This window comes from Varanus komodoensis, unplaced genomic scaffold (genome assembly GCF_004798865.1).
Source record: "Varanus komodoensis strain SLA01 unplaced genomic scaffold, ASM479886v1 scaffold4, whole genome shotgun sequence".
NCBI lineage: Eukaryota > Metazoa > Chordata > Lepidosauria > Squamata > Varanidae > Varanus > Varanus komodoensis.
In genome coordinates this window covers 30,684,130-30,696,165 of record NW_025335941.1, presented here as the reverse complement: position 1 = coordinate 30,696,165, position 12,036 = coordinate 30,684,130, and the positions used below count along the sequence as shown (strand labels likewise).

The 12,036-nt window shown below is 39.6% G+C and overlaps 1 protein-coding gene across 3 annotated transcripts in view; it reads left to right on the top strand.

Annotated features, from left to right (window-relative positions):
* The window catches only part of EPHA3 (EPH receptor A3), a 239,559-nt gene extending 229,784 nt beyond the window's left edge, over positions 1-9,775 (top strand). For all 3 annotated transcript variants that reach the window (XM_044442162.1, XM_044442161.1, XM_044442163.1), the window contains 2 exons: positions 5,001-5,156; positions 7,448-9,775. In XM_044442162.1, coding sequence (XP_044298097.1) covers positions 5,001-5,156; positions 7,448-7,553 — 262 coding nt within the window. In that variant the 3' untranslated portion in view covers positions 7,554-9,775. The remainder of the gene's footprint in view (positions 1-5,000; positions 5,157-7,447) is intronic.
* The last annotated feature ends 2,261 nt before the right edge of the window (positions 9,776-12,036 follow it).

Genomic DNA, 12,036 nt, shown 5'->3' with positions numbered 1-12,036 from the left:
AATGTCTCCTCAGTGTGTCATTTATTTTCTGGTCTCCTGTTGGGAAGTGGATACATCCATGTTTCCATTTGGCAGCACAGATAATATTAAAAAATACACTTATGCTTGCCTAAGGTTAGAGTCACTAACTATGTTGATCATATAATTAATCTAGGATTCTGGTTCTCAGCTTTATTTATAAGCCATAAATGTCAGCTTTCAGCTCAAAGGAATCTCCAGCAGCCTTTATATAAGTGACAATCTAAGTATTTAAAATTACCAGTTTGAGATAGATGCTCTGTGATCTGGGGGAAATCAAGTGCAGCACAGCTAAGACAACAAGTTAAATTAGCCCTGGAAGCTCACAAAGTACAGTATCCAACATATCTCTTAGTAGCACAATGCTATGTCGCAGATAGTAGCAGCGCTTGATGGTAGTGGTTACAAATTGAGTTATCTCTTTCCCACTGGACAGCTGGCACACTCAGAGCAGCGATTTTTAGCAGCAGGAGGCAGAGCTACATTGCTATTTATATGTCTGTTTCGAGACATGATGCGGTGTGACAGAAAGTTCTTTGCAATGTGGCAACATCCATCTTAATGACAGCAAACCATGGCTCTCCAGGCTTGTATGCAAGAGAACAAGGTGAATTCCAGCTGTTAACATAATAGGTCAGTCCATAAAAGCTGACTGCAAGAGGCCGTTGGTGGAACATCAGCTCCGGAATCTCACTCTTGAGTGGGTTGCTGTCCTTTTATTTATGAGAGCCATATGGCAGCACATGCAGCCTTCCAGCCATCTTATATGCCCAGTGAAGAACACCGAGAGTTGTAGGGTTCACTTTTGTTTGTTTCTTTGACACCACAAAGAAAACATTCCTGAAATGTAGCTGGTGAGAGGAGGAGCAGCAAAGGAAAGTGGTGGTGTGGGGTGGGGAGGGGAGGACAATGGTGCTGGGTAAAGTTCTTTCCCTTCCCTTGAGCAAACATGTAATTTCCATGATTTCTTTTTAATGACTGCAGTCTGACGCTAGTAGGACCTGATTTATGAAAAGCTGTGAAAGATCAGGTGGAACCCTGCAGGACGTCATTTACAGCTGCATGGATTGCAGTCCATCTAATTTGTCCAGGAAAAGTGTGAGGTTATGGCGCGCATCACCCAGCCCATAAATTTCGTGTTTAGACCTGCTGTCTGGGGGCTGGGTCAGAGGGAGGGGGGCTGGAAGCCCGTGAATGCAGATGCTCTGAAATCCCAGCATTCCCTCGATGCACATGAGGAGACATCACAGACTCTTCACAGCAAGAGACAAATTCCTGCTCATTGATAAACTGTCCAGATGGCCTCTCCAAGGAGGAAAGTAACTATTTTTTTAATTTGTGATTTTTTTTAATGCCTAGAATTCTACAAGGAGAAAAATGATACTTTGCAATACTGGTTATGCTATGGTTCCTTGTATTAAAATTAGTCCGTATTTTTGTTTTCATTATACCCCAGTCCCAGCAATGAACATAAAAGCTTTACTGGCCTCATCCAATTTGTAATCCTGCTGTTCTGCTCTTTCTCAGGTTGTTTATACATCACCCTTGCCCCTAAAGTAGTTAAGGCAATTCCTCTTTTATTGGAATAAAGGAATATGTTGGATTGACCAGAGAAAAGCAACTTCTCCATACTTCATATATAGTTTAATAAATGTCTTGGGATCCTAGAAGTTATAGAGAGAAAACTATAAATTACTAATGTGGTCTTCATGAGACAAACAGAAGTTAGCTGTGTGCAATCAAAATAGTTCCTAGGATGAATTCTGGATTTATTTATTTTTAAAATGGACATTCAGGGGAACTAGTTGCAATTCCGACTGAAGAAATTACATGCAGCATGTGAGCAAACTGCAAGCATGTGGAGAGTTTTCCTTGACAATGTTTCCCACACAGTTCAACAGAGGCATGTCATTAAAACAACAACATTGAGCAGCATGTAGCTTCTTTCCATCTTCTCGGGACTGTTCAGCAGATCACGCACTCTGTACCTACTCACGGTTGTTTGTGAGCTCTTGAGACAGTGTTGTGACCATCCACTTTTGTTTCTACATTTAAACTGGGCCTTCAGTTTTTTTTGTTTTTTGCTTTCTTAAGCAGAAAAAATGTGGCATTTAATCCTAAAACTAAAAGTGGGTTTTTTTAAACCTGTGTGTATGTGCTATTTCTCTAGACTGCAATGCCGCCTAGAGACTCTGTTGCAGAAAAGAAGGAAAGGAAATGGTCCTTCTGTAATGCTTGGATCTCAGTTCTGGGACAAAACCAAAACTAAATAAAGCAGATTAACAGCTTCATGTAGAATAGCCCTAGATCAACATGAGTGCCAACAAAACAATTCGCTAAATGCTGAGGTCAGGCACACATCAATGTCATGTTGTTTTCAGCACATGCTAAAGAGGGTTTTAAAAAAAACCAAACAAACTTAAAACAGTCTTCTCTTGCTAACCAGCCACGATGTTATTAGGCATAAATATGATTTAATTCTTCATTTTACTTCTCTCTCAAACTCTTCATTTTTATTTACTGTTTGGAATCTTATATAAGAGTGTTGTATACATTCTGGAAATGAATGATCAACCGTATGGAATAATATTCCATAACCACCATGAGTACCATACTATGAATGAATGAATGAATGAATGAATGAATGAATGAATGAATGAATGAATGGAGAAACATTTGATCCCACAACGAGCTACATAATATCAAAGACCATACACACATCTTAAAGTGGGTTGGTATTTTTAAAGTGTAAGAGAGATGAAGTAACACAGAGAAAAAAAGATACCATTTAAGAATTCTGAAGCTTGTTGTTACATTTATATCTTGGATGAGGCATCCAGCACTTTTGGGTAACTCTATAATAAGCTAGGATAAGAGGAAAAAATAGAGCCCACAAAGGTAAATTAAGGCTGAAATCTTGAATTCATAAGGCAGTAATTGGGGCTTACTTCTGAACAGCATGTGTGGAATTGCAGTCTTATGCAGTACATTGTGATCATTATACAATTTTGAATCCATAGTGATTCCCCACAATTGTAGAAATTGAAGTATTCTCCTAATGGACTAAAATGCCTGAGGTAGATTTGTGAATACTTGCATGGAGGCTTTCCTCCAGGTCATAGTAGTAAATTGAGCCTACCTAGTCCCTGTCAGCACCTGAGATTGAGATTAGGGTGGGTGGGCAGAAAAGAAACATAGCAGGGACGCTGTGGCATCATCAGTGTAGGATGACTGGCAGTTGCCCAAGGACCGCTGCAGCGGAATACACAAGAACGGTAGCTAACTACATTTTGCATACACATTTTGCAAATATGGACACCACCATATAGAAAGTGTGAGGGTGATACCCTATGCATATTTGGACAGAAAAAGTCCTACAACTCCCAGCATTCCCTGGCCAGCCATGCTGGCTGAGGAGTGATAGGGGTTAAAGCCCCACCCCCCCACCCCCCGCTGCCACAAAATATGTATAGGATCATAGTCTTGAATGGCAATGTTGGCACAAGCTTCTATTTTGCTTCGCTGTCTCTCTCTAGTGTGAAAATCCCTGGGGACAACAAAGTTCAAGGGAGATACAAATTCCTGAGAATGGAGGAGTCCTTGACTGATAGTCTCTGCATTCTCCTTTAGCAGGAACATAGCTGAAAATCAGATGAGGTGTTTGCCTAATTCATGCTTCCTTTCTTTTTCTTTCTCTAACTCTCTTTTTAATGAGAAGCTTTTGAAGTAATTCTGGGCACTGTGAGCTGAAGTCAGAGGCTGCTCCCAGCTGCCTGGAGCAGGGTAGGAACTTGGCCAACCATTAAGGGTATTGTCATTTTCCCTCAGGCAGTAACAGTTGGCCTGAGAGCCAAGAGGGCAGGTGACAGGGAAAATCCAAGCAACTGTGCCTCTAAGGCCACCTGGGGGAGTGAGAGAGCTTCCTTAGTCAGTGCACAGTAATTTTCTCTTCCTCTACCTGGTAGTCTACCAGGTATAATATTGGGGGAACCAGGGATTTGTGACCTAGTATTATAGATAAATTAGGAGTAGTGAAAGTAACTGGATATAATTGTATCATGTAGTGGGAAAACAAACATAAGGTAAGCATATGAGTCCTACACTTTACTTTTTAGAAAAATAAACCTTTGTTTTATCAGAAATGTAGCAAAATAGCTACACTACTTCATGTACAGAATGTCAAGTTCCCATGTGCAAAACATAGGTGCTGTTGTAGTTTAGTACAATTTTGAAAACATGGATAAGAGGTTACATTAAAGCACAAAGCATGTTGGTTGGCTATTTGGAGTAGGATGGAAGTAGTTCTGATGCTCAAAATCCAAAAAGTTCTTTTTAAAAAGAGAAAAAACAACAACTGGAATAACAGTAAGAACAACTGAACAGAATAGAATAGAATTGTGTGGCATGAAAAAATAATATGGAAGCAAACAATTGTACAATGGTTCTTTCTGTTTCTTATGTAAGCCAGCAATGAATAACATACCTAAAAATTACTGTGATCCAGAAGTTCATTTCTCTGTATGAAACAAGTTTATCATTGCTGTCAACTAATCTCTTATTTGAGATGTGTTTGTCAAGTTGCATAAAATGGAAGTGAATTAAACTTACCTTTGCAAATTAGAAATAGACATGTGTGTCGAAGATGCATTGCAACAAGTGATTTTAAGGTATAAGCTGGTTCACTGATAAGACAATATGATGCAAGCTGACCTTAGAATAATTCCCCACCCACTTCAGTGGGACTTACTCTCAGTGCATGGGTATAGATGGCAGCCTTAGGCTCTGTGATTACATGATGTTGGTGTTTCTCTAAAGCAACCTCTCAGAATAGGATAGATCTCTGCAGCCATACAATTGCACATAAACAAGTGACCTGCCAAGTCATCTGGACACTGTTGCTGGGACTGACACACAGTTGAGATGTGAGGTGAACTTGCATATATTCCTGCTCTCTTACTATCATCATATTCACTTTATTCCAGGCCATCAAATCTCCTTCTGGACCAAAGCACCATTGAAATCTCAGCTTTCCGCTCAACAGGTGACTGGCTCAATGGCATTCGGCTTGGACAATGCAAGGACATATTCACAGGAGTAGAATACAGCTCATGTGATACAATAGCCAAGATTTCCTCAGAGTAAGAGTTTGTCTTAAAACTTATTCCTTTGTTCATTTCTCATGTGGTTTCTCATACAGCTTCACACACAAGTGCACACACATTTTACTTATCCTTCCTCCGGATAACTCAGAAAGAGATCCTTTGAGATGAAAGGTCAAGAAGGAGTGACTTGCCCTAAGTCACCCTTTGAGCTTCCTAGCAATTAAACATTAAAAGGCACAATCCAATACCTTCCACCTTTGATGCACATAAGCTCCTGGACACAGGCTTACATGCATCCAACGCATGGTGTAAAGTTCAAGTGTCCTCAGTTTCTCCTGTCCAGCACTTCATGCTCTGCATTTTATCCTGGAAGACTGTTTTGGCAAACAGATGAATGTTGCAGAGAGGAGGGAAAGGAAGGGGCATGCCATTTGGATACAGTGTAATCTATCAGCCCCTGCCGCCGCCGCCGCCGCCGCCGCCTCCTCCTTTCCTGACACACCCCTTCAGCCTTTTCAGAGGCTGATTTCCAGTCTCAGAGGGGCAGCCTGAGTGGTTCTCTTTATAGTCCCTGTGAAGGCGTGCATGAGAGGGGTTTGCTCTACATTCACAGGACCTCAGAAATGAAACTACAAATAATCCTATACATTCCCAGATAATGTTGGGAGGCCATAGAATTTCACCCTAAATAAATTCATGCATTGTCTGACTCCAAATTGGCTCATGCCCACCAGCAGACCACCATGTTCTCCTTTAGCACAAACAAAGGTGTTTTTGTTACTACACTTATAAATGAAAATTACAATGCTAATATAATTGTCTTCTTCCCAAGAGACACTAGGGCTGCAAGCACTACAAAAATCCATTAATGGTGCAATCTTATGCATGTTTAGACAGAAAAAAGACTGACAGCTCCCAGCATGCTCCTGCCAACCATGCTGCTTGGAACATGCTGGTAGCTTTTGGCCTTTTTTCTGTCTAAACATGCAAAGGATGGCACCTTGTGTAATTAAGACAACAACTACAAAATACATCAGTTATGCATATGAATAATCAAACATAGGTATAATCAAACCTAAAACTATAACACTGAACATAGAATTTCCCAGTGCCAACTTATATCTCAAAAGCCCAAGTGAACGTATCTGTATTTCAGCTGTAGTTTAAGATTTAATAGCTCAACTTTCCTGAGAAGGCCCTAAAGTATACCTGTGTCAATACCACACAATAAAAAGATCTCTGCAATTACTTCTCCTTAAGGGCCTTGTCAAACCCTAAATTAAGGTTGGGCAGCAGTAGCTGGGAGCACTGTATAACTTCCTTAGTCGGACTGCTATTTAGTGGGTGTAGTTAAGCTGGTATGAGATGGAAGAAAGTTAAAAATATTATGCCATAGGTAAATGCAATAGTGTTTTCCCACTAAAAAAGACTCCATATTTTTGAAATGGAACATTTTGATTTTTTTTAGGAAAAGACAAAGTTCTTTATCAAGTTTTGCCTAGGCTCATGAGGTGTTATAGGAGTAAAAGGTTTTCAGCCCTCATTTGGTCCACCATTTGGAGGTAATTTAGAGTTCTGCAGATCTCCAAGAATTTTAACCTTTCAAGCAGATGTATCAATGTAAACAAACATAAATTTTTCATACAGTTATTGATTGATGTTGTAAGACTGCACACACACAAACTTTTAAACTTATCTTTCCTCCAGGGAAATCAGGGAGATTCTTTGAGATGCTAAGTAAAGAGAGAGTGATTTGCCCCAAATCACCCAGTGCACTTGCTAGCTGAATACTCACTGGGGACCTGCGATTTTAACCCAGGTCTCACTGGCCTAGTCAACTCTCTAAGCCCTACAGCACACACTCCAAAATATACACTTTCAGTCCAGTTAAAGCACACACCTGTTTGTCACAGCTAACCCATGAACCAGGGTTCTGCAGAGAAATCTTTAGAAGCATTCCCTCATCTGTAATCCTGTTCACAGAAATGCAGGGACAAAGCAGACATCGCATGAAATCTGTACCTATAAGCTACAGGGAGCCCAGTCAAATCTTAATGGCTTTCCCATGCTAGGGTTCCAATCCAGGTCAGGACCACTTTTTTCCTATATCTGCCTTGCCCAACTTGCCCTTGACCTCCAAAGCCATTGGACTGCCATTCCCACAATTCCCAGGCATCATGGAGGGCACCATGACATGGGAGGTTTTCTAAGATCTGGAAATATTCCAGATTTTTCAAGAATGAAAAAGAGCCTTTCTTATATTCTGAATTATTCTTATGAAAATGTAACTTACAGCAAACTCATCAGCTGTGGTTTGTATTTTCCAGTGACATGAAGAAAGTTGGTGTGACAATTGTCGGGCCACAGAAGAAGCTTATTAGCAGTATTAAGTCTCTAGAAATGCATACAAAGAATGGTCCGGTGCCTGTGTAAACTACCAAAATGTTGACACTCAGGACACAACAAGAGGAAGCAAGAAGTGACTGCAAAGGTTATGGTGATGAATGAAAAACTGCGAGAATTAAAAGGCACTCTTGTAACAAAGTGGGAAATATGACAGTTGGGTAGAAATTTCAAGCCCACTGAGAGACTCATACATTGAGTAAAATTGCCTTAAAATAGGAATGAAAAACTTTTTTTTTTTCTATCTCTTATTCTTGAAGGAGGGTGCTTCCCCCCTTGTAATACTGGACTGCTCAAACCTATAATGCATTTGAAAGGAAATGTTTAAAATGTTTTTAAAATCCTTCCATGTAACTTAGAGCCATTCAAATGTTAATGGACCGAATACCATGAAAGGCAAACAAATCGTCTATGGATGTAATGCTGTATTTTGATCAATTGTCAGCAGCAGCAAGGGGAAAAAAACTTTCAGTATTTTTTTATAGGTGGAAAGGATAGGTGACTAGTATTTTATTTCTTTAAAGTAATTCTTGTAAGGATATTTGGGGATAATACCTCAGAATTGTCTGGCCATATCTGTAATGATATTCTTGCAATATTCTATTTCAGCTCTGGAAGGAAAACATGAACAATGTTTGTGATATAATGGAGGCAATAGTTCACAAATAATATTTGTCATGGGGCTAGCTTTGATAAGTGTATTCTTTAACAAAAGCAAGTCTTATTTTTTTTATAAAAGGCATATTTATTTCCCTTTGAATTCTTTCCTACTGTTTACATTTTTATATGTTTTGACTGGGATTAATGGCTGCTGGGTGCCAAATTCTCTAGGCATTGCCTGCAATCCTAATATTTGGAAGAAAATTCAGTGAAACCAATGACACTTGCTTCCAAGTAAATGGGCCCCAATCCAGAGGTCTGCCAAAAAAGGTCTGCACATATATACACAGACACACAGACACAGACACAGACACACACACACACACACACACGTGTAAAGAAATACGGACATTTCCATGCACAATGTTCTGCATAGTGCAATCCAGGGAAATACACAATCATTTTTCTACATGGAGAAAGTTGTTCATATATTCTCCACAAACTAGCACAAGCTTGCATAATTGCACATCATTAAATGTTTGCAGTATGAACATAATGTTGGGCTGTGCAACACTTTTAACAAAATGTATGATGTGTTACACGGTCGTAAAATTACTTGCTTATATTAGTCTGGGTTCCAGAAAATGAAAAGCTGGAAATCCCTTGCCTAGTTCTTAACCTGTTAATGTTCACTTATTAACATTGCAATACTAAATACATGATCAAGGGAGTAAGCATCACTGAACACAGGGACTTACATGCATAGGATTGTACTATAAAGAGTGCAAAGTTCTTGCAAGATGGTATGTGGACAATGTATAGCAAACAATCTCTAAATCAACATGTATCATATGTTCTTGAGCTTCATTTGGTTCATCTGTCCATCATTCCATATGGTAAGTAGCAGCATTTTAAATGGTTCTATTCTAAAAACCATGACCTCAGGAAGATTGTCGAGTCTAAAACAAAATGGGATCAAATTTTAACAAGCATAAAATAGTGCTGGTGTACCTTCCTAATAATTATTTGTTCCTTCTGAATCCAAAATGATAGTATCTTCCATTGCCATTTCAGGAGAATGTACCATCTAAAGTCCATGTTCAAGTTTTCCAATATTGTCATAACCTTCTCCTCCTTGCATTTGAGCTTCAGTTCTAAGTGCACATCCATGCTAGCAGGAAGTCATTTAAAAGAAAAATAATAATTCTATTGATATACTCAGTAGCACCATGTGGAACAAATTGTCCTGAAGGCAACCTGAAATGGCTGTAAAAGAAAGAAAATGGTTCATTAGCAAGTATTCAGAATAAATTTTAGTTTTACCTATCCTTAATTATCTCTCAGTCTCCAATAAGGTTATGGAATATTATTCTGATTGTGTTCAGTACTAAGATCTGAGTTCCTTTTTTGTTCAGGAGGAATTTAATTTTTGCAAAAGGTTTTTAAAGCAGCTTTTAGTCTTCTCTTTCTTACAATTTTGTACTGTTCAGTGGCCTCCTAAACCATGCTACCCATCTCCCCCTGTACATATGTAAACATAGCAGTGTACAATTCTTAACTGTGGAGTAGAGGAAGTAGATTTTTTGTGGCCATCTTCCTGTACAGGACCTATCTTTGATTATTATTTACATCAACAGACAACACAAAATCTTCACAAAGAATATGTACCATATTATTGATTTTATATCATTAAAATATTGTTTTTACATCTATTATTTATTTCTGTTAACATATAACATAGTCTTTGCTGTACTTTAGAATCCAATAAGCAATGTATAGATGTGACAAATCTGCATTTACTTTTGATGTTTATTTCAAAGCATTACTTACTCCATTAGTTAATTATGTTGTGCAATTGTAGATGGCCTGTTACTAATGTAAAATTATTTGTAGTGGAAACATTTATATTTTTATAATAAACATAATGAAAGTATTTTTTACATATTGGAATGAAGAAGTGATTGCTTTGAAAACTTCTGAAACTAAGACCTTTGCCTAAGATCTGCAATAGTATCTAGAGCAAACTTCTGAAATTTTAGGATACGGACTTATTAGCCTAACATGGTTCTAAGCCTAAGCCTACCATAGCCTATTATGCTCCATAATCCAGCAAGGGAAAGTCTGCCCATAAGCAAGTTTATGCAAGTGCTGACTGGATTTCTGACTTCAAATTGAAATCCCAGGGCTAAATTTCTGCATGTGTAGGTTCTGTGGCTAGATTGGAAGCTCATTCCTATTAGCTTTAATGACACCAATGAGCTGCTTACAAGAATTAATTCAGAGTAACCCTTTCCCTCTGCTGCGCTGATTAATTTGGACAGCCTTCAAACGCAAAGTCTACCTGAACAGGCAAGCTAAACAGGGCAGTCAAGCAAGACAGTGTATAGGGAACTAGCTTGCCCAGTTCAGTTCTCTGTGTTCAGAATTCAGGATTTGGATCCTGGTTACAAAGGGAGATTTAATATAGGATTGTGAAACAATATGAAATTCTGTCTCTGCATCCTTAGCCAAAGATTTTGAAATGGCTCATCTATGATCAACTGTTGTCTCAGCCAGCATGGTGGCCTGTTTTGTGAAGTAGGAAAACCATTCCTTGTTTTGAGAATGCAATTGAACCTGTCCCTGCTGATGAATCAGGAGTCAACTGTGGGTTATAAGAACTTATACGAATGTTGCATGAACAATGGGTACCACATTTTTTAAAATTGTGCTACAGTCCTAGAGGAGATCAACCCTGACTGCTCTTTAGAAGGCCAGATACTGAAGATGAAACTCAAATACTTTGGCCACCTAATGAGAAGGAAGGACTCCCTGGAGAAGAGCCTAATGCTGGGAACAATAGATGGCAAAAGAAGAAGGGGACGGCAGAGGATGAGGTGGCTGGATGGAGTCACTGAGGCAGTTGGTGTGAGCTTGGGTGGATTCCGGGGGATGGTGGAGGACAGGAGAGCCTGGAGGAATGTTGTCCATGGGGTCGCAATGAGTCAGACACGACTTCAGAACTAACATCAACAACAATTTATCTTCTGCATAACAAGGTCAGCATTCTAGCACATTGACTATGGAATTCCCATCAGTTTCAGTGAGTGTCCCATTGAAATAAATGGCCCACTGAAGTGATTGAGAAGTGCACTGATGCTGTTGGCATGGATTCCCTTCTAGTAAATATATTCATTTTACTTGCACTTACTACTTGTTTAGGGGACTGCAGGTGGTGCAGTGGTTTAAACCACTGTGCTGCTGGGCTGGTTGATTGAAAGGTTGCTGTTCGAATCTGTACAATGGGGTGAGTTCCCGTTGCTCCGTCCCAGCTCCTGCCAACCTTGCAGTTCGAAAGCTTGCAAATGCAAGTAGATAAAAAGGGACCACTTCGGTGGGCAGGTAACAGCGTTCCGTGCACTTCGGTGTTTAGTCATGCCGGCAACATGCCCATGGAGACTGTCTGCAGCAAACGCTGGCTCCCCCGGCTAGGAAACGGAGATGAGCACCGCCCCCTAGAGCCAGGCATGACTGGACTTGACATCAAGGGGAAACCTTTACCTTTTACTCCTTGTATCTTCCCACAGTGGAAAATGATGAGCAACAAGACTGACTGGGGCAGTTCTTTCTAGGCAATTGCATGCATTTCCTAGCATTCTATGAGTAATCTGAGTCAGAGACTGGGAATCCCCCCCCCTTTTTTTTTTTTAGCATGGATCTGTAAAGGTGAAATCCTAAACCAGGTTAAACAGAAAACAGCCTACAACATCTAGCATGCCCCAGGGAAATTGTAGGCCATTTTTTTTCTGTCTAAATATGCACAGAATTGTTCCTCGAGGAAGTCAAATAAATGTTTGTTTATAGTAATTTAGGCAAGAAATATAAGTCTTCTTTTAGTTCAAAAGTTTTCGATCATCTCTAGTAATGATAGGTT